General features: G+C 40.5%; 2 protein-coding genes across 2 annotated transcripts in view; both read left to right on the plus strand.

Moving 5' to 3' along the window:
• Positions 1 to 569: 569 nt before the first annotated feature.
• On the plus strand, positions 570 to 5,013 carry si:ch1073-224n8.1 (zinc finger and BTB domain-containing protein 17). The gene is made up of 2 exons (XM_053331549.1): positions 570 to 1,643; positions 1,741 to 5,013. Exons 1-2 carry the CDS (start codon positions 926 to 928, stop codon positions 2,691 to 2,693), a joined length of 1,671 nt encoding a protein of 556 aa, XP_053187524.1. The 5' UTR covers positions 570 to 925; the 3' UTR covers positions 2,694 to 5,013.
• A 5,609-nt stretch (positions 5,014 to 10,622) lies between these two features.
• The window catches only part of ltbp3 (latent transforming growth factor beta binding protein 3), a 35,176-nt gene continuing 20,387 nt past the window's right edge, over positions 10,623 to 25,411 (plus strand). Inside the window, exon 1 of the mRNA XM_053331108.1 lies at positions 10,623 to 11,198. Within this exon, the coding sequence (XP_053187083.1) occupies positions 10,961 to 11,198 (238 nt within the window). The 5' untranslated portion in view covers positions 10,623 to 10,960. The remainder of the gene's footprint in view (positions 11,199 to 25,411) is intronic.

Genomic DNA, 25,411 nt, shown 5'->3' on the forward strand with positions numbered 1-25,411 from the left:
TACTATAACACTCAAAGAGCCCCAATACCTTTAGTTTTGATAACCTTATAGTGGACCTACATTTAGATAAAACATACATTTACTTAAGTGACATTAAAGTGTGGTAGCCTAGCCTATTTAATTTAACTCTGACTTTAAAAAAGAAAAAGAAAGAAAAGAAAAGCCCTAAACTGAAATATTAGCCTAGAAGATATGAATATTAAATATGAAGACATGTACATGAATGTGAAAGAGTGTCCTTGGAATAATTCTGTGTTAACAGTGTCACGGCTCTTGTCAATCAGATGTATTTGTCTTTTTAATGTCTGTCTCAAATCAACATTGATTTGTCCATTTCAAATTGTGCCTGCTGAGAATGAAAGCATTACAGAATATAGTTTAGATACAGTATATCTGAAGTAGTGTCTGAACTGATCACGGTTAAATGCAATTGTGAAGCGCTTGTTGCGTTTCCTTTTTAAACCTTCAAGTCAAGATCCAGGGTAAATTAAACCCTTTCTCAAAGCTGCCTCATGACGACATCTGTGTGCGACAGGCCTCAGTGTATAGTTGAGTAGTGCAGTGCTGCAAGTAGGAGCTGGAGATGGGTGAGTCGCTGCAGAGGATGCACAGTATTAAAGTCTTTAAGCAGTAACTAACGTACGTGATCAACGCAGCTAAAGAGCATCGGCGCACTCCTGCTGCAGACTTCACGTCGTCTGGGAGATTATTGATCGACTGGGAGTCTTTTTTGAAAGCTTGCGGGCTAATGTTAGCGAGCGGATCCAGGCCCTGCCAAGACTCTTATAGTTCACTGCATTGTTTTTGTCAGCTCATGTGTGCAGATGTAACTGGCCACGCTTGACTCCTTGCATAATTAAGTAATCAGCCTGCCTCGCTTGACTTTAGCTGCATTTGAAACATCACACTAAAGCCTGCAATCGACATGACTTCCAGGAGGACGGGCTACAGTACCGGTAGCATGGACTCCTCTACGGCGAGCAGCGGCGGCTCCGTCCATGGTGGAAACCGTAAACAGAGTATCATCAACATCCCCGACAGGCCCGGGCCAGAGTCCTGCTACGAGAGGAAAGCGGACAAGGCTGGATACGGAGCTTCGCACGGTGGCGTGACGGTAACGTCCCTGAAATCCCGTCTCGCACCCACCATCCAGACTGCCATGTCCGCCGCGGTCGATACCCTCCTTGGCGAGGTGGTGCTAGTGCTCAATGAGACTCAGCAAGAGCTTCTGCACAAGGAAGAAGAGAATGAGAGACTCAAAGTGCGCCTTGAAGTGTCCGAGAGGGAGCTGAAGGCTTTGCAGGAGTGTCTGTGCAGCGCTCAGAAGCTCATAGACCAGCTGCAGGGCTCATACACTGGCCCCCAGACCATCAGTCAGTCAGTCTTTGCCCCATCACTGTCTTCCATGGCCTCAATGACTGCAGGCTTGGACCGGGACCACCAGAACCCTCGAAATGTGAATGGAGCAGGTGTTGATATGGGTCTTGGTGGATCTGTGGATGAATCACTTCATGGGTTTGAGCCAAGAGATGACTACAAAATGTGCCAGCTTTCAATCCAACCAGATGGCTCTGTGACTAACCATGCTCTGGACTCCTTTACATCTAATGCCTCTCATATGTGCTCTGATACCAGCAGACCAGGTAAATATAAAGTAATAATAATTAATTACGGAAACGGACACATGTATTCACCTCTGTGTAAACATTGACATCTCTGCATGCTGTGGTTTGTCTATAGATGAGAGGGCATCTCAGGGACCAGGTGGAGCATCTAGGTTTGAGATTAAAGAGGAGCAAGGCTCCGGTCAGTCTGGCAGGAAGGAGCCTGGGATGCGAAATGACAACAGAGATGCAGAAGGATCATCCCACAGCGTGGGTGACCTCGGATATGTTCAAGTTGGAGGGGATGGAGGTTCCCAGCGTTCCTTTACTCATCCTCTGCGTCACCAAAGACAAGTGCGAGAATGCACCAGTGCCTTGCAACAAGGGGGACTTGATGGACAAAAGTCAATGGTTCGGACTTCTGGAGCTGGGAGAGGAGACAGCATTTCTCCCGGCCGAGTGGAGGACTCAGCAGGACCTTCTGTCTCTGACCCAATAGGGGAGCCATCTGGAGATCGGCCCCACCACTGCTTGGAGTGTGGAAAGACCTTCCGCCTGATCTCAAGCCTGAAGAAGCACATTCGCATCCACACCGGGGAGAAGCCCTACCCATGCGCGGTTTGTGGCCGCCGTTTCCGTGAGTCAGGTGCCCTTAAGACCCACCTGCGCATACACACAGGTGAGAAACCGTACTCTTGTTCAGAGTGTGGAAACTGTTTCCGCCACTTGGACGGTTTGCGCAAACACAGACGCACACATACAGGGGAGAAACCGTATGTGTGCGCCATCTGCGGGAAACGCTTGAGCCGCCTGCAGCACCTCAAACACCACCAGCTCATCCACACCGGAGAGAGACCGTGCTGCTGCCCCTTCTGCAACCGTAGCTTCAAGGAGCCTGCGGCGCTGAGGAAGCACATCCGTACACACAGGGAGGAAGGCGGTCACATGGGGATTGGTGCCAGTGATGACACGGACCCAGATGCCATAGATGACATTAACAACCTTCATCCGGCGGCTCCGTCCCCACAGATGAGGTTTGGGGAGTGGGGTGCAGAGGAGGATGACACTTCAGTTGTGGACTGTGTGTAAGGAAGGTTAAAGGGTCAACTGTTGGTGTTCATTCTTACCAGAAAACATACTACAGGTGAAAATAAATGAAATGTCTGTGTAGTTAGTAAACATGATGGTTAGGGTTATCTCTGTTCCATGCTGTTAAAGTGAAGAATCCGGCTACATATAACACTAGCCTCAGAGTTTTGTCTGCTTCTGGCATTTTCATGTTTCATGTTTCACATTCTTAGATGTAAAAATAACTTTTAAAATACACACTCTACATTCTTCAATAGCGACTGTTTTCTTATCCGGACCTTCTTCGAGCAGCAGCACCATCAGCAGCGTGCAGGTTGTTCTTGGCACAGGAAGTTTCTAGTTCGTCAGCTTCCCGGCAGTAATTTGGGAAAACGATGGCAGAAATGAACAAAAGCTGTCTTTACACTGCTGTTACAAAAAATGTACAAAAAGTGCCTTGAACACATCAACTGAGTCACTGCTGCTGCTGCTGCAGCCGCTGCAGTATATGGCAATTCCCTTCTGGATTTTAGTCAGGACAAAGTGTTATGATAATGGTCAATATTTTCTTGAAGTTTCACACATTAGACATAGACTGAATTGTCTGAATAGGCATGCTTTTTGCTAACAGACCGAGGGCTCAGATAGTAATGGATCCATTTAAGGCTGGTTCATGCTTCTTGTGCGGGCAGACATGCAGCAGTTCAGACCATGTACATTATTGAATAACACAAACGTCACAGTATTATTGGTTGAATTATTTGATGTCGATGAAGTGATAATAATTTGGTGTGTGATATTGATGCTTTCACATAGTATTTATTTATCTAAACTTCTTTTCATCATTAAGTGTTAAGATGTCATTATGAGATCACAGTGTGATCATTCACATTTCACTCAGCTGGATGAGCCAATTAAACTGTCAAACAATTGGATCACTTTCACTTTAAGGGAGGAGTCCACCTGCATTTTTTCAAATGGAAGCTGGTGAGAGCTCAGTCTTTCTCTGTGGCTGCTGGCTAGGTGAGCTGGGGGGTTTATAACGGTTAATATGCAGCGTCATCATGCAGAAACTTGCATTTGACACTAAAACATACTTACCTAGACAAAACATTTTTAGTTTTTGGATTTGAATAATAAACAACACTAATGTGAAGCTAAAGAATGTCCAATGCTCCAAAAACACTGGCAACTGGCATGGCTCCTATCATGATATTGTTATTATGTGGATAAATCTCCCAGCTCTACCTCATTCTTCATCAGTGCTGTGCTACTGTCTGCTAATCCTGTTTGGAGGTGTTTGCAGCACTACACTACTTAAAACCTATGTAAGTTCAAGTTGATTTAATTGAAAAATTAGAGTTGTTTTGTTTTATTTTTTCCAGTGGTTGTCACAAGTGGATGCAGATACAGAGAAAGATCTCTTAAAATGAGCTAAAATATCATTTTGTGTACATTCACGCTGTTGCGTGTGCCTTCATGAAGCTTGAACTAGTTTTACTGTTGGGTCAGCTGATCATCTTCTTTTCTCATCACTTACACAGCGATGATGTCATCTTGTCGAGACTTTGAATCACTACATGTATTTATCTGTGCACGGAAAAATACAGAGTCAGGTGACAGGAGGCTCAGCTCATCAGCATGCATCAACAACTTCTATCTAGTTTTAATATTTCTCTCGTCGTATTAACGTCTCTATCTTATGGACCACATCTTAGCATTCCAACTGTTTTTTTTGTTCAAGCTGCTACTGTTTATCTAGAAAGCCCCTTTTCTAGACTATTATTGTTACCAGCCAGTCCTAGCAATTACTAGCGGACAGATTTTGGTGCTTGCATGTGCATATCTGTTCTTCCGCTGGCAGCAATGCTCCCTCCCATCCCCAGCTGTTTCTGTAAATAAGAATGTAGTTTTAGCCATTTTATCCGGTTCAATAAGGGTTAACATTTGTGGAAAAAGTAAATGTGCAACAATGACAATTAAAAAAAACAAAAACGTAATGTGCTTTAAAACAGCAGTATGCCAACATACAGTGTAAATATATATATATATAATCTTATTAAATCTTCCTGATGTTATTCCTGATGATCCGATGTGACACAACTGATGCATCGGGGGTTAACAGCAGCACAGCATTAATCCTCTCAGCCTTTTGAGCTATACCGTAGGTCTCGTGTCATTTTCTAAGTATACTACTATAATGGTCTCTATGTAACTATTCTATGTATGTTTACAAGTGTAAGTCATTTGGAAAGGCGCTGAAAATGTTCAATAGTTGTCATTGTATACCCAGAAAGCAATTTGCCAAGTAAGTCTTATCCCAGATGGTCATATTTATTGTTTTTTGTATCACATACTGGGGGGGCGGGGGGAGGTGCATGGTGCAGGTTTAAAGTAAGATGGCATTCTTCCTTTGGACTAAAAAGTTCATGTTAAATGTGAAAATAATTACTTTTTTATGCTTCAGTGTTCAAAATATATCTCCCCGTATTACATTCATCCTACTGTAAATGTTACTATATTAAAGGGCCTTGTTTCTACCTCTTTTTTTCTGTTTGTTCATTGAAAGTGTACAGTTACAAGGAGGTTACTTTGAATGGTGCTGAGTTTGTATGTCTAATGTAATTACAGTGTTGTCTGCTTTAAGCTAAAAAAAAAACATCCAGATGATTGAGAACTTTTTTGAGACCCAATTTTAAATTATAAAAGGAGTAAAATCACCTAAATCGACGGTGTTAGATTGTGGTGTCTGTAATGCTTCAGTTTCAGCTGGTTCGTTTCATTTGCATTGCGGCAGGAGACGAGGAAAACTTAAGGAACGCTGGAGAAGAGTTTCAACACTGACTGACACGCTGCCAAACATATTGTGTAGTGTTGGTGCCGTGGACACGCCCAGAGACGGGTGTCTAATAGCACCTTATTCTTCTCTCAATGCTGAGTAATGGCAGCTGCGTTCATACTCACAAACTGCTATTTGAGGTGGTCTTTGGTATCATTACAGAAGCTTAACAAGTGAGATGTAACAGAATGTACAGTCATGCTTTAGTTTTGCTGATAAACAACATTTTCTGTTTTTTTTTTATTGCCAACCTCTATATATCGATGAGGAGAGACATAGTGAATGAAGTACAGATAACAGATGATGGAATGGTAATTAAGTCAGAAAAGAGCGTCTTTGGACTCGACAGGGAGATTTTTAATTGAAGGGCATCAGTCCGGAGCAGCAGCAGGATTAATCCTCTCACTGGTGTTGGTGGCAGATTACTTCTGATGAGGCTGACTAAGAGATGAAAGACTAGGTGTTGATGGGGAGGTGGAGGAGTGTGCGAAACAGCAGCATGAATGCACTAAAGGCAGAGAGAGAGAAACGTATTTAAAATGACAGCAGCAAGATCATAGGCCAGTGATGGAGGTGTGTAGCTGTGCTATTGGATGCATGTGAACAGCTGATGTGAACAGCTGTTCGGTTGATTGACAACCCCAGACAATGACAGCATTGGAAATTATGAGTGAGTATGCATGACAGATGTGAATGGCAGTATAAAATGAGAAATATAACTACAGGCCAATGCAGGAAGAATATAGTCATCCTGACTGGACTTTGGCTAAAGCTTCATTTATCTGAATTCACTCACCACATCTTAAAGAACAGTTCACAAATGTGTGCCTCGAGTATTGAAAATTTTACCCCCCCCCCCATTTGTGCAGTTTCTCTGATGTCCAGCACAGCACAGAATAAATGACCTGACTACTGGAAGAAGGATCTGACACATTTAGGTATGTTGTTGCTTCACAAGCATACAGTACTGAATACACTTGATTTAATGAAGGATCCCATCGGTGTGCTTACATGAAATACTGTAAACTGCATATTTATGATTCAAATAATGTTCAATATGTCTCATATTCTCATAATCCACTCACATTGAGCTGGATAAGCTTTTATCACAGCTTTACAAAATTCAAATATTACATTTAAATGGTAGTTTTGTCACTGTTGTATTTAAATAATCATATATATATATATATAAAATATTCTGAATCCATAAATAAACAAATACTTTGATTACAGAAGTTCAGCTGTTGGGCACAACATGTCTTCTTCACTGTAAAATTCGTTCTCAGTGTTTGTACACTGGAGACGTCAAGTTTCCAAATCACACTTGTACAAGTTGAATACTGGACTAGGATTGGCTCCCAAAGTAGTTGTGATGTCACAAATCATGCTCATAGACCTGCCCCTAAAAATCTGATTTTCAATGAGCACAGAGAAACTTTCCACTGTCAGCTGATCAATGTGAAAACAGCCTCTGGTGTCAAACTCTGCTCATACATCATTCTGCACAGTGAAGTTTAAACATCCAACTGTAGCAACAAGAAGAAAAACATAGTTTTGACTGAAGGATGACTTGAAGTATAAGTAAAAACCACAATACGGAAATATTCCACTAAACATCTGTATTTAACATGAAGTAAAAGTAGGTGTTAGCAACATAGTATACTTAGACTACCAAAAGTAACCTAAAATTACTCGTTATGCAAAATGGCACCATTCAGAGTGTTAAATCTGACATGCAGCTGTTAAATAAATGTAGAAGAGCAAAAAGTATAATATTTCTCTCAGAAATGTAGTGAAATATAGTTATAATAAAATGGAAATACTCCAGTAAGGGGAATGAAAATCACCTTCATCCATTTTTTCCTGACTACACCACTGAAAGACTTACTTGTGAAACGATATAAACTTGTTTCAACAAAACAGACCACAAATGGGAGTTATGACATCAAGTTGAAGCAAGTGCTGTGGAAGGCATTTCAGCACAATAATAACCCAAATTCATCAGTGGAAGTTTACACAGAGCTGAAACTGTGATTCATTAAAACCAACAGTGAGACACTTCACTGGTCGCTGAGAGAGGAGCATCTTAACACCAACTGTTTCAACCCTTACATACTGTTCATGGGGAAAATTGACTCATTTTGACACTTGTAAAAACACCCTGAATACAGTTTTCTTTTAGCCTAAAATTTGATGACTTTGCGTAATGTGTCCCAGAATATACAAAACTGGAAATACACATTTGATAAAACAAATTACTGTTCCATTCTTCACATTTAATATAATTAATTAAGCTCATTATGTTACCGTGTTTTATATAATATAGGTGCAAGTGTAAATGTTTATCCACAAACAAAAAGCATAAAAACTGAAGAATAAACTATCTGTGCTCTTTGAAAGCTTCCTTAATCCTTCCATAAGGTTAATCGCACATTTATTTATCAATGATGAGGTATTCATTAATGATTTGTTGTGTAGAAATGTAATAAAGAGACTAATTATGAAGGGATATTACATTGTGGATATGTCTGAATAAGGACAGTATGTGAGGCTTAAAGATGGAGAGCAGACAGAGAGGGAAAAGCTTCACTTCACCTGCTGCTACTAGTACTTTGTAGAGGAATTCTATGCTTTTAACCACACTACACTGCATTTATTTGACAGTGACAGAGATTACATTTTTAAAAATGTGGGTGCATACACACTATGTGCTACACAGGAAATAACTACACCCTAAAGTAGCAGAAACAGTATATAAAATAGTTTAGATTGCTCAGCCTAGACTAGAAACATCTGTAGTAATGATCCAATAATATACTAATACACCACCTACAGAGGTCATTCAACCAGCATAAGAAGTACTTTTACTGTAGTTGTATTTTTACTTTTGATACTTTATGTTCATACTAGTTATTTCAGTAAAACTTCAAATGCAAGAATTTCCCTTCTGATTATTTTCATGTATTATGGTACTGATACATTTACTTAAGTAAATACTACAAATAAATAACTTTCATCTGCAGATTGACAAAGTTCCTTCTGAGTGTTAACATGTGTTTTTATCTTTAGGTTGTGAAATACGTCTATTTATTTCTCACTTCTGTTTATCATTATTGTCCCATGCAGAGAGTAAAGCTACCATCTTCAGAAGGGAAGTAAAAACCTAAACAATAATATTGTGCTAATCTGGGATAGTTTATATGTGACCTACAATGTATTTGCGTTTCTGTGTGTGTGTGTCTTGGCGGCCGATGATGCTGTGATGGTGACCAGCTCAGGCAGAGAGAAATTTGAGAGCAGCCTGTGAACTCTCTGCAGGCCCATGCAGTCATTTCCTCAGCGACGGAAAGTAAACACTCTCACTTTTTCGGAGAGGAAGTGACTCAACTTTCTCTCTCTCTTTCTCTTTGACTCATTCTCACTTTTGTCTATGTAACCCCAAACAATGATCGGCTCAGCGATCTTTACAGTGGAGCAGTGTGTTTTTCTAGCAGCTACACTCGCAGTTAGTTCAACATATGACTGACACGCCACAAGGTTTTGGTGGAGGACCCTGACTGTGTGTGTGGTTTCATATATACTACCTAACCTCAGTCTGTTTTATTCAGAGAGGTCAGCAGTGAGTTGGGTATTAATTGGTCCCATGCACTGATAGAAGATAGAAAACTGTCATTTGTTACAGTTGAAAAAGCATAACTACCAGGACTGTGGGTAGGGTTTGAAAGGAAGTCATTTACTCACATATTGTTCTTAAAATACTCAAAGCATTCAATCATTTTCTTTATTTGATTACATAATGACTTTAGTTACTGCACATTATTTATGTCTACTACTTTTCAGAAGGACATTTTGAACTCTATACCCCATTGAATCTATATTGATGAGTGTTGTTGAGGCAAAGTGACTCACATCTGCCCAGCTGTGGCCTTCAACTTATCCACAGCAGTCCCTGTATAATGACACAATACACATATTTATTGTAAGGTTCACTGAGTAAGCGATATAACCAAATCAATTCCATCATCCATGAACGAATTAACATAAATGAATTACTTGTTTGCTTGGGTGCATGAAAGAACTGTAATGAAAGTAATCCAACACTTACATTTAAACATTGAGTTCTTTCATATTGTAACATTTCATATTGTACTGACATACACAAAGATGAGTGAGAGCAACAATAACAGACAAATTCTAAGGTTTGGTTCATACAATTGTTGTCTAACTACTCGAAATACAAACACACAGCTTGTGTTGGATTGCAGGCGTTTAAACCAACAAACAGTTTATATATCTTTTGTTGTAAATGAGGTTTTTATAACTTCTTCTTAAAAGTTGTAAAATATTGTTTATTTTGATTCTTTTTGGAGCCAAGAGCAGACATTAACTGTAGGTTAGGTTGAGATTTGATGGTAAAATAGGTATTTTTTATTTTTTATTTTAACTGAGAAACTGTTAATGTTTATACAAAAAACATCACACTGTTAATTACTGAGACTTCCAACCATCACACATCAGAGTGTGAAATTGTCAATAAATATTATTCTATGAACTATGCAGACAGAGTAAATCCCACTGCTGACCTCAGTCTGACTGAGATGACTCACATGCTGTATAATATCAGATGATGTCTCACATTTAGAGCGTCTGAAACTTGGAAGAGTTTTGATTTAGACTTTATAATCACTGGAGGTTCAACTATGGACTGAACAAACACATAAGAAATGCCCTAGTAACGCAGAGAATATGCAGGTCAAAGGGCACAGTCATTAACAGGAGGGTTTGTTGTCCATAGCTCAGCCACATGTCCACATTGTACACAACCCCCAAACACAAAGGTGTATACAGCAATACATTACATGGGTATTTTTTATGTCCAGAGTGACACGCACAGCTGTGCAGCTCTGATTTGCAGAGTGGGGTCTATGCGGGGGCAGCAGAGGAGAGAGGAGGGGGTGTTAGGAGAAATAACCAACAAGGAAACCACTTTCAGCTTTTGCTGCTGCACCGCCTGCCTGGCCTCCAGCCAGGTTTCTCCAGAGAGGGTTGGCTCACCCCTTCTCCTCTCCTCCCTTCTTTCTCTCCCAAACCCACACAGCTACGCACTCTCTCCCAACTCTCAGAAAGCAACAGGCGAGAAGAAGGAAGAGCGACTAGAAGGGGGGATAACTTTTGGAACAACAGAAACAAGAGCTACAAGAAAGTCCCAAAGATGCCAAACGGTTCGGTTTTGCAGATGGATCACTTAGGTTCAACGCGAGGGAAGTGATTTTTTTTTTTCTTCAAGGAGAAAACAGGAGGGAGGACGCGCTTTTTTTCCTCCAGCGTATGAGACGTCAAAATCTGCCACGGTTAACAAAGCAGACGTGTCTGAGCTGGAGCTGAACGCCTCAGCTGTTGATGGTTTAATGTCCCCGGGTGTTTGTGGAGGGCAGTGAAGGATGCCAGGATGCCCTCTCTGATCTCCCATCTGCTTGTCATCTGGCTGAGCGTCCACAGACTGGTGTGGTGCACGGAGCGCTCCTCCACACGGGAGCGCTTCAAGGTGGTCATTGCTCCTCTCATCTGCAAGAGGATCTGTCTGAAGGGACAGTGTCAGGATACCTGCGAGCAGGGCAACAACACCACGCTGATAGCGGAGAACGGGCAGGGCGCAGACACGCTCATCGGACAGGGCTTCAGGGTCGGTGAGTGACGCTGCTGGAACAATGCAGTTTGTTTATAAAGGGATATAATTAGGCTGCTGAGATTAACTCATAATCTGACCTCTGGGTTTATGGGTTTTCCTCTACCAAGCCTATGAAGTAATGGGGGAGGCCTGTTGGTTCCTTCATTAATGGACAATTTGTGAAGGTATCTGTAAATACATGTTGTGGAAAAAAGTTGAATATTAACATAATCAGGTGACCATCACACAACTCACTATGACTTTGATTCCAGTTGTTTTCCACATTGCGCGCATGATTATGTCCGAGCTGCCAAACCAAACTCCTTTTAATGGTTCATATAGACCAAAAAGGGTGAAATATCTCTATGAAACTTCCATAAAATGGTTAATTTGGTTAATTACACAAGTGGCAGTGGTGGAAAAAGTATCAAGATTAACTAGGGAGGTAAAAGTGGCAACTTGTGGCTCATAACAGGAAAAAGTAATTTTACTTTAGCAGCAAATTGCACTTAACTATAAAAAGCATGAGTACTTATTCATGCAGACTGTGTACATTGAAGCTAATCCTACAGTAAAATTGAACAATGCACCATACTACACAATTTCATAAAAAAGATATTTAACCTGCAAAGTAACAGCTGTCAGATACTAATACTACTTAAGGATGGAACTACTTTTTCACCTTTGTTTAAACAGCAAATCTGACCACGTCCTACAAGCGGTTATCATAAACCAAACCTTAAAACATATAAGCAAAAATCAAGTACCAGTAAAAATGAGAAAGTGTGTCCAAACTTTTGACTGGCACTGTATATCAGATTCATTCATGCCTTTATCTCCTTATCTTCTTTATATCTGGCCTCAGTTTGTTACAAGCGACTCATATTTACCATTAATTACTTCATTAAGATTAATATCAAATGACAAAAAATCATGAAAACATGACATGAAAACTTTGCAAATAAATCAGTGGGTGAGATGAGTCTAGGTCTACTCCCTCCACTGCAACATTAGAAAATGTTTCCATATTATGCTCTAATTACTGCGGCATGGCTCATTACATAGCATATAAATGTACTCTTAGATCTATATTTCCCCCTTGACTCCAGTGTCTGGTTGGCATGAGTGGAGCCTTTCTGCGCTGTATCAGATCAGCTGTGGTGAGACATGGAGCCTTGCAGTCTACGTCAGCCTCCAGCCCAGAACTGGAGTTCACTGGTGCTCTTTTGTCTTGCTCACTTTGTGTAAAGAATAAGTGAAAAATGACATGATTTACCTTCTAAAATGCTAAATTATGATACATTGAGTTTATAATTCAATGTCTGTTTTAGACAGTGATGTGGTGCCATGAATGATAAACATGGTTCAAGTCATTTGTCTCTCTGCATCAGCGGATGTTAATTATCAGTCACTTTGTTTGTCTCTGCTTTGCCAAAGTAATCTAATGTGGATTAATATAAATCCCATATTCTTAAATAAACTAATACAAGTCTAAAGTAAAGAATGAAAGATAACAGCACTTTCGAGGCAGCCTAATGTGCTTCATATTTCATTAGATATCATGTTGACTCTTACTTTCTGTTCTGAAATTTTTCAAATCAGACATTCCTCAAAACGTTTTAACTTAAAAAAAAAACATTACTGAATGACAAATAGCTCCTAAGAAATCCCTCAAATTCATCTGGGGTTGGGGGAGGCCAATAAAAAAGTCAGTATGCATGAATTACAAGCGAGCTCCTAATATTTAGTTGCTTTTCACAGGTTTTTTTTGTATAGAGAAGCTGTAGGTACTCACACAGATGTAGCCTCTCCATCTGTTTTTTTATTTTTGGGGCATGTGGAGGAAAGCAGACTGGATTTTACCTAATCGAGGTCAAGGGAATCTGTCTTGTAGCGCTGTGACATTATTCTTCCCTCTTGACACCATGCAGTGCTGCAGAGTCAGAGAATTGGCTGGACACCAAGCCTCACTTTTTCCTCCCCTGATTTTCCTGTGATGCGTCACGTTTTGGAGCTTCTGTGTCAAATAATTCAAGAGAGGCATTTTAAATTCCTGGAATACCTCATGCTTCTTCACATTTGGTCTAGTTAAACTGCTCTACAGTCACCTGTCTTCTGGATTTCATAGTCAAAGTATCTAGAAGAAGTTCCTCTGTGACTTCGGTATGAGTTTTTGTTGCAGAAGATAGAGGGTTTGGCTTCAGATTGCAGAGGAGATGTGTGTTGTTCTGTGTGAGGGCTGGAATGTGGTTTGGACAAGTGGAAATTTCTCTCTCCCGTGTTAAAACGGCCGTGGCTATAGCAGCAACAATATGAAGACTTTTCCATATTTGTGCGGTCATGACGTCAGCACAGTGAGGCCGAGGCCAACACTGAGCAAACCTTTTCCTTAAAGAAAATGTAGTTTCTCTTAGTGAGCATATGAGCAGAAATACCTTCCAGCACGTTTACTGCAGTATGTACAAAGATTTCCACAGTCAGTAAAGTAATCATCTGAATTTGGCTAAAATTTGGGTGAGAGACAGAATGAAGACCAAGAAACAGTCAGGCTTTAGTGGTTATCTGAATTTGGGATTCCTGCCAACAGATAAATGTGAAATGCTGTCAATTTGTGATTTGACATGTTGTCATTTTGTCAAAATGCTGGCTTTGAATCCTACAGGAATGTTTGCAGGATCAGAAATAAATGTAACCTGGAATTTAACTTAGATGAATGATATACTTGGATAAACAGCTGGAGAACAAAGTGAAGAACAAGTCAGTGTTGGCAGGAGGTCTGTGCTTGCAAGGAGATGTTTTGACATTGCTTACTTTTTCTGATCTGCAGTCCAAAAACCCAAAGCACTCCGTCTACTGCAAACTTAAACAGAGAAAGTAGAGCAAATCTCACATTTGACAGGTGTAACCAGCAGATCATTTAGATTTCTACGTGACAAAGAAAACCTGCATTAAATATTTTTTTATCCACCTGGGGGCACCACAGCAAGCTGTAAACATCGACATTGACGTATTATTACCTTACAAAGTTGATATGGCAAATGTGTTAGCAAGCAGTTGCCTTTTTACACATAAGACAGATGCAGAGCAACATTAGCATTAATTAGGAATTGTGTTTCTGTCGACTATTAGCATTCTGGGCAATAGAGATACACCATCACCAATACTGATATTGGATATTGGTCCGATACTGACTCAAATAACTGGATCAGGTATCAGTGATAATGAGCCAATCTGCTATCGATATCATTATTTTAATAAATAGCAATTCAATAAATGTATATGTTTGTATTTATTTGTTACATTTTGTTTTACAAAGTTAGGAAAGTAATGTTTAAGTCAAGCTTGATTTTGCTTTACTCCTAAAAGATTGATCCCAGTCTGAGGAATAAAGCTTATTATTGGTATCAGATCTGGTATTGGCTGATACCCAAAGCCCAGGTATCAGTATTAGTATTTCAACCGAAATAGTTGGATTGGCACATCTCTACTGGGCAGGTAGCGTAGTGTTGGTTTTTAGAGCTCTTTTGCTGAAAACTACTGCATACTATTGCTAAAAAAAGGATGTTGGTATGAGAGCTGAGCGAATGAAAACAAGAAAGTTGAGGGCGGTAAACCGCAGCAATGACCCGAAAAATGCTAAAATGCACTGTGTAAAAGAGGAACTGCAGAGTTGAATGAGTTGATTTTTTTCAGGGTTGTCACTGTGACAGCGCGTTTCACATTACATGTTGTCATTTGATCCATTGCTTTAAGCAATATATCAGTCACCGAAATAATCATTGATTCATTTACTGCCAGTTTGTCCAGCAGTATACTGGAGTAGAGTTGTTTGCTTACAGGTCGTTTGCTTCCTTTAGTTAAAAAAAAGCGTTTGTTCATAAACAACAATCATCTAAATTTTGATCAAGCAATAAATGTGAGCAGTGTGTGATTATGCTGTCCCAGCCAGGGAAAGGCAACCAGACGACCACCCAGATTTTCAGACAAAGCAGATTGTCTCAGTCTGGATTACCTGCTGTACATGAGAACAAATCACCTAAATGACAGGCAACTCTTTCCTACAGTTAGTCTTGTTTGAGAGAACTACTGAGCTGTAATACTGAACTCATTGTCATACACAGACACGGAGAGATCACAGAACATCTGTTATGGTTTAGTAAGTAGCAGTTACAGTCAGTACTGGTATATTTAATGTACAGTGTACATCATAGCAGCCCATGTATGTAGTCATTATATCACACATGTTCTCTGAGCTCTAGCACACACTGCAGTTCATATAATACATATTTATCAGATTACTATTATTAATCGTGAACAGGCGAACACTAACTTGACATATTTAACCTGCATGGCATGATTTCACTGGAATGAAGATAAAGTTAGCCAGATATGCTCTGCTCATATATTTCCAGGGAGTCCACATGTCATTTCACCATACACTTCCTAAAACTGATGAAAGCACGGAAACTTGAAAGCCTCCCTTGCACGTTGGCAGGCAGAAGAAAGTTGACGTTTGCAGCAACATATTCCCTTTCTCTTGGTTTCCACATCGTATCCATGCAAGTCATCATCTGGCTGTGCTGGGCCCAAAGCAGAGGCATCGTTATCATTTATGTGAGGAATAAAAGAACGACTGCATCTTGTCTTGTTTATTGCAGCTGAATTCCCCTTGTCAAATTTATTATATAGCACACCATTTAGAGAGAGTCAGGAGAGATAAAAGTGGGAAGAGGGAATTGCCTGTGACAATGGTTGCAAGTTGGATTTATAAATCACAAAACTGTTAGAAACCTTGAATGAACCTTTGCATGCTGATCCCATTACGTGCTCTTGTCCATATCTCTCTTGAACCTGAACCTGTTTACTGGCAGAGGAGAAGAGAAACAGTGTTTTTCAGGTGAAGGCTGTCTTTGTAATTACAGTATCTCCATGTGTTTGGTTGAAAAATATCCAACAGCCAACTCATTCCTTTTTTTCACCCTCAGCACTTGAAAGCTTGCTCTAAATTGAAGGGAGAAGTAGAAAAGGTGTTTTTTTGGCTACGTGGAGACACCTCAGTGGTTTTGTTTACGTGTATGTATCTGTTTCACACCTGTGAAAGGAGGACTTATATTTTCAGTCCTCAAAATCACGTGATTAAATAAAATCTGGATCTGTGCGCATGCTGTGATTGTTTTGAGTGAAGTGTGGTTTTTCCTACACAAATTGATCCAAGTCATTTTTTTTGCCGTTACTAGCCCAGAGGCATCCCATCTATCAGCCTCACTGACAGCTGCTGCTCGACTCCCAGACAACCCTCTGAGCCTTGTCTCGCCTCTGCACCTCAGCAACATCTCCTCTTTATCAGGGCTCCAGACATCCAGGCTGCTCTAGATTCTTGTCTTTTTCTGGAATAACTAAGACCACAAGGCCTCATGTTGCACAGGAAGTGGTCTTAATCATATCACAGTCTGGTCTTGTCTCCCCGAAAATGGGCATCATGAGAAGTGGATATGGCTATTTCTGGATTTCCCATGTGGTTCTGTATTTAGAGTGAAGTGACAGTAGTAGCCATGCGGTTTGTTTTGGTTTACCCTTGGCATGGGTCAGAGGTCCATGGGAGTCTGCAAATGAAGACAAGTCAGTTAAATACAGTAGACGGAGCTGGCTTCGCTTTCTCTCTATTTAGGCGGTGAGTTTATTTTACCTTTCAAAGCCCTCTGCTCTTCCTCGCACACACCTCTTTCTCTCGTGCCAAACTTTGAAAAGGCGGTCTGACATGGGCAACCAAAAACCTGAAGCACTCCGGATTTTTGCCACAGGTTGGACTGAACACAGAGGTGAAGCTGGGCACGGCTCCTGTGCTCACACCGTTTCAAACTCAAACAGTCCTGTGGAAGGGAGTTTCATACACATTCATTTGCAGTTTGTGAAAGCTTCTAAACTTTGATTAAGTGCTCTATTATCACATGTGTTTACAGGCAGATCATCGACCCCCATGTCATGGCTGTTTTAATATTTTTGGATGCACATTCTGTCCCCTCCCTGTCTATTTATGCATGATAGGAAAATAATACATGGTGTTATTTGGGGTCTGCTATTCTCATTAACCTTTTACTGGGCTGCTTGTATTATATAAAAAAGAAGCATGAATATGAAGATGTAATATACATATTGCTAGATGATACTCTAATGGTTTTGGCTATTTTAAAAAACATCCAGTGATAAAAAAAATAATCCCAGTATAAATCACAACACAGTTTAAAACTGAAACTTTAAAATAGATGGTGTCTTCCTACCTTAAGTCAAACAGTGTGATAAATCTATTGAAGTGTTTTTTCCAAATTATTTGCAAGGCTGTGAAGACCAAAAACAGCTTGTTTGATGTACTGTAACTTAGGGGGACCACAATAAAGAGATCGGTGGTGGTTTAAAGGGTTAAATACATAGTCACTTCTTTCTATGTTTACATTTGTCAGGATTGCACCACAACACTCCATCAGACCGAAAATCCACATGATCTTAGCCGGAGTTTCCCATGAAATCAGACTCTTCCGTGTCATCACTTGTTGCATGAAAGAAAAAAGGCCAATTCAGCTGCACATGTTGAAAAAAGCAGCGCAGTAAATTACAGTATGTTTGGAAAACAAAGCAGCAATTAGAGGTGCTTTTTGGAACGTCACAAGGGAACTGTGTGTGTATTTGCATGTGTGTGTGTGCCTAAGTGTGTTTGGTGTTCAAAAGCAGTGTACTGAACCCAGCTCAAACAAACAGCCTTCTTTGCCATCTTTAACACTCTCCTCCCATTTGCTTAGCGAAGGGGGAGAAACGGAGCAGTTATTTAAAGCCGCTCAGAGGAATGCGAGCGCTAGGGACTGCACCCACAACGTGCAAGACCCTGTAGCTGCTGCGATTAGCCAGGGTAAACAGAATAACACGGCCTCTGCCAGGGCTGCTGCTATGGCCCAAGACTGTGCAGCCTATAGCATTACCTGCCACACGTTCCAGTGCTGAGTGCTGAGTATCCCGCAGGGCAGGTGTCTGACATAATCTCAGCAGAGCACTGTCAGCACTCCTCCACCTGCCCGCCCTCCTGTCCCTATAGTCGAGGCTTTTAGACAGTCATTATATGACATCATTCACATCTGTGCCAAGATGCTGTCTGACTCTCTGGCTGTCTTTGCACAAACATCTCTGCCAGAAGGGAGTGACAGGCCAGTGCTGGCTTTATGCCCACCTAAGTCTGTGGAAACCACTCCACATATTTCCATGACATATGAAAATCACATTGTGCAAGGCAGAGTTTGATTTAAATCTTATTGTCCTAATCTTCTTGATCTAACTCCATCCTGCTGATGGCTCCTTCAGTTTCTCAAGATTATTCTGCTTGTCGTCATCATCCAATTTCTATAAGGTTAACAAACTGTTATTTTAGAATGACTGTGATGGGTAATGAATGGCTCTGGTGACAGTGGTTGACTCTGGAAAAGGCCAGCGCTATTGTTTAGACAGCAGAGGCCGAGGTCGCTCAGAGTTGTGTGGGTGGACGGAGCCTAGAGAAGTCTGCAGGGGGGAGGAGGAATGTGTACGCAGGTTTGTGTTTTCAAAAGGCAGTGATTATGTAATTTACTCCCAACGCCTGGCTCAACTGCAGGAGTCTGACCCACTTCATACGTTGCTCTCTCTCACTCCTTGTGGTATGTGGTCTCATAGTGCCAGTCGATGGTAGGCATATTTGGGGATGCGGTTTCCTGCTTTGGAGCTCATGGTAAAGGGAAGCACGTCAGACAATGATAGCCATTCCCTATTCTCTTTTACTCTTGCGGCAACTGCGTTTACCATTTATGGGCCCAGTGTTTAATCACAGTTCTCTTGAGTCATGGTCAATGTTGTGTTAGAGGACTACTTGTGTAAACACCTAAGTTAATCATACTTGTGGTCATGACATTTAATGATTTAATGATTAATCAAATGATGTGTGATATGAAAGGATTGCTCATAGTGCCGAACCCACTGAGAATTAACACATGAAACTGTATTTTTGTAGGTTATACCTCATTGTCTTGTTTTTTAAGGCTGGGCCCCGTCTCACTGCTTTAGTGTTCCCTGTCCTCCCTAGAAAAATGACACAGTAGGTTATCAGTCACCCAAAAATGACACATAGTTACGTTTGAGTGACAGATGCCATCCTGTGGGGGTGATAGTTATGACCCAGATACTGTATGCCGACAAATTTCCTTATTCGTTGGAGGAGAAGTGGATGGCGAAATCAACTTAACAGACAGCTGTTTGTTTCATGTTTTTCTAACTGCAAGTTTCCCATTTCCAACCTAGAGTCGAGACAGTTTTTCGAGAAAAAAAAACATAAATACAATCTTGCCCTAGCCTTAACCCTGTGGTTATTATTGTAGCCATGACGATTACAGTCACTTAAGGAAGTAATACGTTTAACCCATACCTTGTTCTTCTAACCTTAACAAGAGGTGATATTAACAGTGTCTTGCAGTCATTTTGGAAAGCACAGGCAAATGATGTCATCCTGCCGATTACTGCTAATAGGGGCACCAGATTAGAAATCACTCCATTGTGTTGTTCTGGTCCACACATGGTCAAACAATCCATTTGATTGCCAAATCCAACAAACAAGCTCGGAAACATTGAGTTTATATTACGTTTCCCCCAGAAAAAGACAGAGGGCAGAGAGCAACAAGCACCTGGTCAAGAAAGTGGGTTTGAGTTGGTGCAGACCATACCAGAACTGAAAGGCTAAAGGAACAGTTTGACATTTTGGGAAATAGGCTTATTTACTTTGTGACAGAGAGTGTAATGACAAGAATCCTACTGCTCTCATATCTATCTGTGGAATATATGACTACAGCCAGCAGCTTGTTAGCTGAGCCTAGCATGAAGACTGAAAACTCTGTCCAACTGTAACAAAATCCAACACCTTTATAAGATCACTTAAACATAAACATGTTATACTTTGTTTGTTTAATCCATTTTCCAACGGGAACGCCATGTTGCACTCTGTCTGTTGTGTACATGTTAGTAGGTAATTGTTTTCTGACATTAGTTATAACAACTTGATAGCTGGTAGTATAGCAGGGCTTTGTCTTTCCTGGTGTTCATTAAAGCAGTTTTAGATAACAAACACTGAGAAGGCCCTTTAAAAACTGGCATGTGTTCAGTGTCCAATCCATGCACAGTATATTGGTCTAGCTTCTGTGTACTGGGTAGATATATGTGCAGGAACAATATATCAGGAACAATGTTATTATGTGTGAAATGTTAATGATGACAGACTCAATGTGAAAGAAATGTCAAAGAGTAATGATGTTTGAATGTATCTCAAAAGATAATTGTTTCATGAATGTTTAGTTTGAAGTAATCTGTGATACTGTGAGTGTGAGTTGTGGTATAGTGTTAAGGAATAAGGCAGTGTGTTTTAAAAGTCTGCATGTGCACAATACATCAACAATAAGAAAACGCCACTGTTAGATATCACAATGTGTATTTCTGTGTCTGAATCAGCCATCATGACCATAGAAATGATCTCATGTTGACCAAAAAATATCCAGCATCCATTTGTAGATATCTGAGTGGGCTGATTCAGACTGGGTCGTGAGTCGAGCCTGAATCATAGGGAAAGTGACTCAGTTAGCGTCATTAATGATTTTGGTGTCTGATTCTTGCAGACTGGGTTAACACCAACCACTCGTGTGGTACGAGATGATGTCTGCAGTAGCTTTTTGTTCATTGAACGGGGGAGTTTTTGAACTGTGGTTTGTAGGGCCGTAATGTGTTGTTTTTGTGCTCAGAGGGTGCGGCTGAAAGGACGCTGTGGAGGGAGGGGACTGATTGTGTGTCATCGCCAGACAGACAGCAATGAGTGGGTGGGTGGTCACAGGGCACTCAGAGGCTAAAACTTTTTCTTTCTTTCTTTCTTTCTTTCTTTCTTTCTTTCTTTCTTTCTTTCTTTCTTTCTTTCTTTCTTTCTTTCTTTCTTTCTTTCTTTCTTTCTCTTTCTTTCTTTCTTTCTCTCTTTCTTTCTTTCTTTCTTTCTTTCTTTCTCTCTCTTTCTTTCTTTCTTTCTTTCTTTCTTTCTTTCTTTCTTTCTTTCTTTCCTTCTTTCTTTCTTTCCACAAGACATTTTCTGTTCAGCTTATAAAAAACCCCAGACTAGAGCAATTTTCCCACCAGTTATTACCTGTAATTTAGTGGAAATATGAAAAATGTGTGTCTGTGTTTGCATGGACATACATGGTTTCTTTTTTTTGACTATATCCTGTTAGTTACAGTCAGCGTGCTTACTTAGCAGTTGAGGAATGTATAGTATGTTTTCCTTAAGTGCATCTTGGAATCACAAAACTGTACTGAAAAATCACACTTCTTTTTATTCCCTAGGGTTTACATGTCTCCTCACAGACTCTTTTTGCTTTATTCCCCCATTTTCCCAGACACATGATATTTCCAATGATATTTTAACCCCACCGCCCCCTCCCTCTACCATCTCATGCTGTGCAGAAATCTGTCTTTCTCTTCTTGGGGTGAATCATGACATTACGAGAAAGGAGCTCTCACTCATATGTCACATGAAGCACTCTGATGAGAAGAGCTTGAAGACAAAGACTTTTTCCCCCATCGCTCTGTCTCTTTCTTTTCTTTAGTTCACTTCGTTCCTCTGGCTGGAGTCAGTGGTGCATGGGAAAATTACACATTTTCTGACTGTCTTGGAACATACAGTACCTGTAAGCTGACTTTCAATATTAAATTAGGTTTCAAAGCAATGACAGCAAGGGATAGAGTCAAATCTGAAAGTTTTCTTAGTTTAATTGAAGCCACATATGGTAAAAATAAGCTATATATATGATGGGAGTACAGCGCAGGACTTTGTATAGATCTTAATGCCAAAGATACAAGATTTTGGATCTTTAAATGGATTTTAGGTTGCTCTTAACCACTTCTATTTTCTTTGACAAGACTATGTGAAAAATAAGGTTCATAACAGCACAACTGCTTCATATTCACAAGTCCCACCCCCCACCTCTCAGCCAGCCAGCCAGCCCTGTTCATGCCTCACATTCATTCAGACCACCAAATATCTCTTAGGTGCGTTTGATTTTTAATAACACACCACCTCTAGTCTTAGGAATGTGTTAGATCCATAAAGACAAAGGCGTGGTACAAACAGAGGGCGGCTGAGTCTGAGATGCAAAGGTAACTGACGAGGGGAGTCAATGAGTGATTGTGGATCATAAATTCCACTAATGAACTCCAAGGCGATGATTTAAAGGGAAAGTTCGCTGGAAAATGAAATCCTTTTTATGATCTCAACTTTAAAGCTTTGTGCTCTTTTGGTATGTAATGTGGTGCAGACGCCAAACCACAGCAGCTCTCCAGGAGAGATGTACACCCTCCAGTTAATGGCACTCACTCTCTCACACACACACACACATCACACACACACACACACACACACACACACACACACACACACACACACACACGAACACAACCATTCACATACAAGATCTGCAGAAAACATTAGCCTGAGCATCAGCCAGCATGACTCGAGTTTAAATAAAGGAGGCAGTTATTATAAAGTTTTCAGTCCTCCTGCAGCTGTGAAGACAAACAGTCACAAGAAAGCTCATTTAAAAATATCCAATCATTGGGATGATATAGGCCTGAAGGGCAGTTTTAATAGCACCTGTTGTTTAGAGCTATAGTCTGTAATGAACCATTGCTGCAACTAAAATGTGCTCTTTTGTTTAATTATGATCAAAATTAAAGTTCAGGTTAGAGAAATTGTACTATTTTTCTATTAACACATTGTCAGTAAAAGCAGCTCAAAACAGAACCTAGTTTATTGACTTATTGGATGAGTTTGTAGCAGCTTGCCTGGAAAAGAAAAATAATATGCCAGCTCCAATATCGTCACCCTCTTAAAATAATGACCTATGTAATTTTTTTTTTTTAATTACGTTTTTTTAAAACATTTTTACCAGAAGTGGCCAGCAAAAAACTCATTTTGTCAAAAAATTATTTTAAGAAGGTGACGATATGATGGTTAGTTTCCCAAACAAATAGGCTGTACAACATTGTATCAGTCGTATATGTAACCCAGCAGTTTCCCCTGTTGTGGCTTCTTTATAAACAAAGTTTGGTAATTTCATATAGATAATCTCAATATTTGCCTATAGTTAGATTGGAGACTTGATAATTAATGTTACATTAATGACTGCCCACAGAAACACAAACAAGGCATCTTTTCTAAATCAAATTCCCCTCATTTGAACACTATTCCTCATTTCAGAATTAGTTTTTTTAATGTGTGTGCATGCACACTTTCTCTTTTGGCTGAACTCCTGTTTGAGTCACAAGTCATTGTAAAACTGTCCAGTCACAGAAAAAGCCGCTGTGAGCCAGCATGTGAGGTTATCATGCATCATAGCATACAGCACTGTAATGATGAGCAGTATAAAAACAGCACTTCCAGTTTCACTGTTCAGATCGCTCCAGTCTGGGCTGCCTTTGAATAATCAGCATTATTGATTCTTTATGCCAGAACATCATCCTACAAGATACAGAAGGAATAACGCTGTTAATACTGTAGAGAGAGATGTGCTGCCAGTTGCACATATGTGTTGTACTTTCTGTTACATCAAGCTGGGCTCCTTTCACAGCATCAAATGGTTTCATTCACATGACCCCCCGACCTCTTTCCCCTACCAAGAAATATTATCCAAAATCTGGGATATGAAACTCCCGCCTTTCTGTGTGTTTCTTTAGTGTGGCATTGACCCTGACTATGCTACCAGGTCTCATTCAGACACCTTCCCAGCCAGACAGGGCCACAGCCCAGACTTTCCCTAAATCGTCTCTGAAGTCTCTGTGGGTTTAGATTGTGTAATCACGTTTGCAAAGAGCTTTTCTTCCCGTCTCTCTGTGTCTGTAATCTCAATTTCCAACCCCTACGTCTTTCCCAGTGTCCTCCCAGTCTAAATCTAGTACTTAGACAATATCTGAACAAGGGAAACTGGAGCTCTCATGTCAGAGGAAGTCTGGCCAAGTAAAGTAGGCTGTCTTCAGTCGGTGCTGCTCACCTACTATTTCCTTCCATGCCTGAGCTTACCAGCTTGATTCTGCATGTTGCTGCCTGTACCCAGTCATAGTGGTTTAAGACCTCTGTCACATGGAGTTAGGAAATGCAAAACTCCTTCTCAAGTATCCATCTTGCTTCAGATTGAATATTTTTACCCCAGTAATCGGCTGTTTCTTTGAGGTCCTTTAATCTTTCTGCCTGACTTTCACTATGTGAGGATGTCCCTGCTGTGTTTAAAGTGATCTAGTCCCATAATTACGCCACAGCCCAGACTCCCTGGCAGTCCACACCTAATTACTTCCATATGTGTACACTTGGCTCAGCAGCACAAAGAGGCCTCCTCTCCTCTCCTCTCCTCTCCTCTCCTCTCCTCTCCTCTCCTCTCCTCTCCTCTCCTCTCCTCTCCTCTCCTCTCCTCTCCTCTCCTCTTCTCTTCTTTCCTCTCCTCTCCTCTCTCCTCTCTAAGCCTGGTTTTTGTGGGTCTGAAAGGTTTCAGGCTTTGTTGCACCTCAGCTGGTCAATGTCACAGTTTTGGCTTTTCCAAATGGCAACAAAGAGTAACTGTTTGAACTTTTATAGTCACAGATGACCGTTAACTGTACAGAGCATGCTAGTGTTTACTGGCAAGGCTGGTCTGTGACGCATTTTATTCAAAAACACCAAATGTACCAGTATGAAAAAGAAAAATTGTCGGGTGTACTTTCTTTCCTAAACATATCTTTTGTTGAGAGAACACTTAAGTACTTTGTTGTTAAATTGCTATTTCTTACTTCCTGGTGGTAGAAAATACCTGACATTAGTATAGAAAGTGTTTTTATGATACATTTGGTGTAAACCTTAGGACTGCTTTAAACATAACAACTGGGGGATGACAGAGTTTATGTTGGAGAGGTGATGGACTTAAAGAGACATACCAATGGTTTTCCAGCCAAGGTCTTAAGTAGGAAAGAGATGAACCCATACAAGCACAGTTAAAGGCACAATGTCAGGAATAAAGGAGGTACACTGTATGTGTTTGACAAGAACGTTATGATTAGATTACAAGAAACCGTGGTGAAAGAGATAATTGCAATAACTGGATTAAAATTGATTAGTTAAAGAAGGAAGGATGTTGAATAAGCTGCAAAAAACCCCAAAAATATTAAATT

Source organism: Scomber japonicus, chromosome 13, assembly GCF_027409825.1.
Source record: "Scomber japonicus isolate fScoJap1 chromosome 13, fScoJap1.pri, whole genome shotgun sequence".
Classification (NCBI taxonomy): Eukaryota; Metazoa; Chordata; class Actinopteri; order Scombriformes; family Scombridae; genus Scomber; species Scomber japonicus.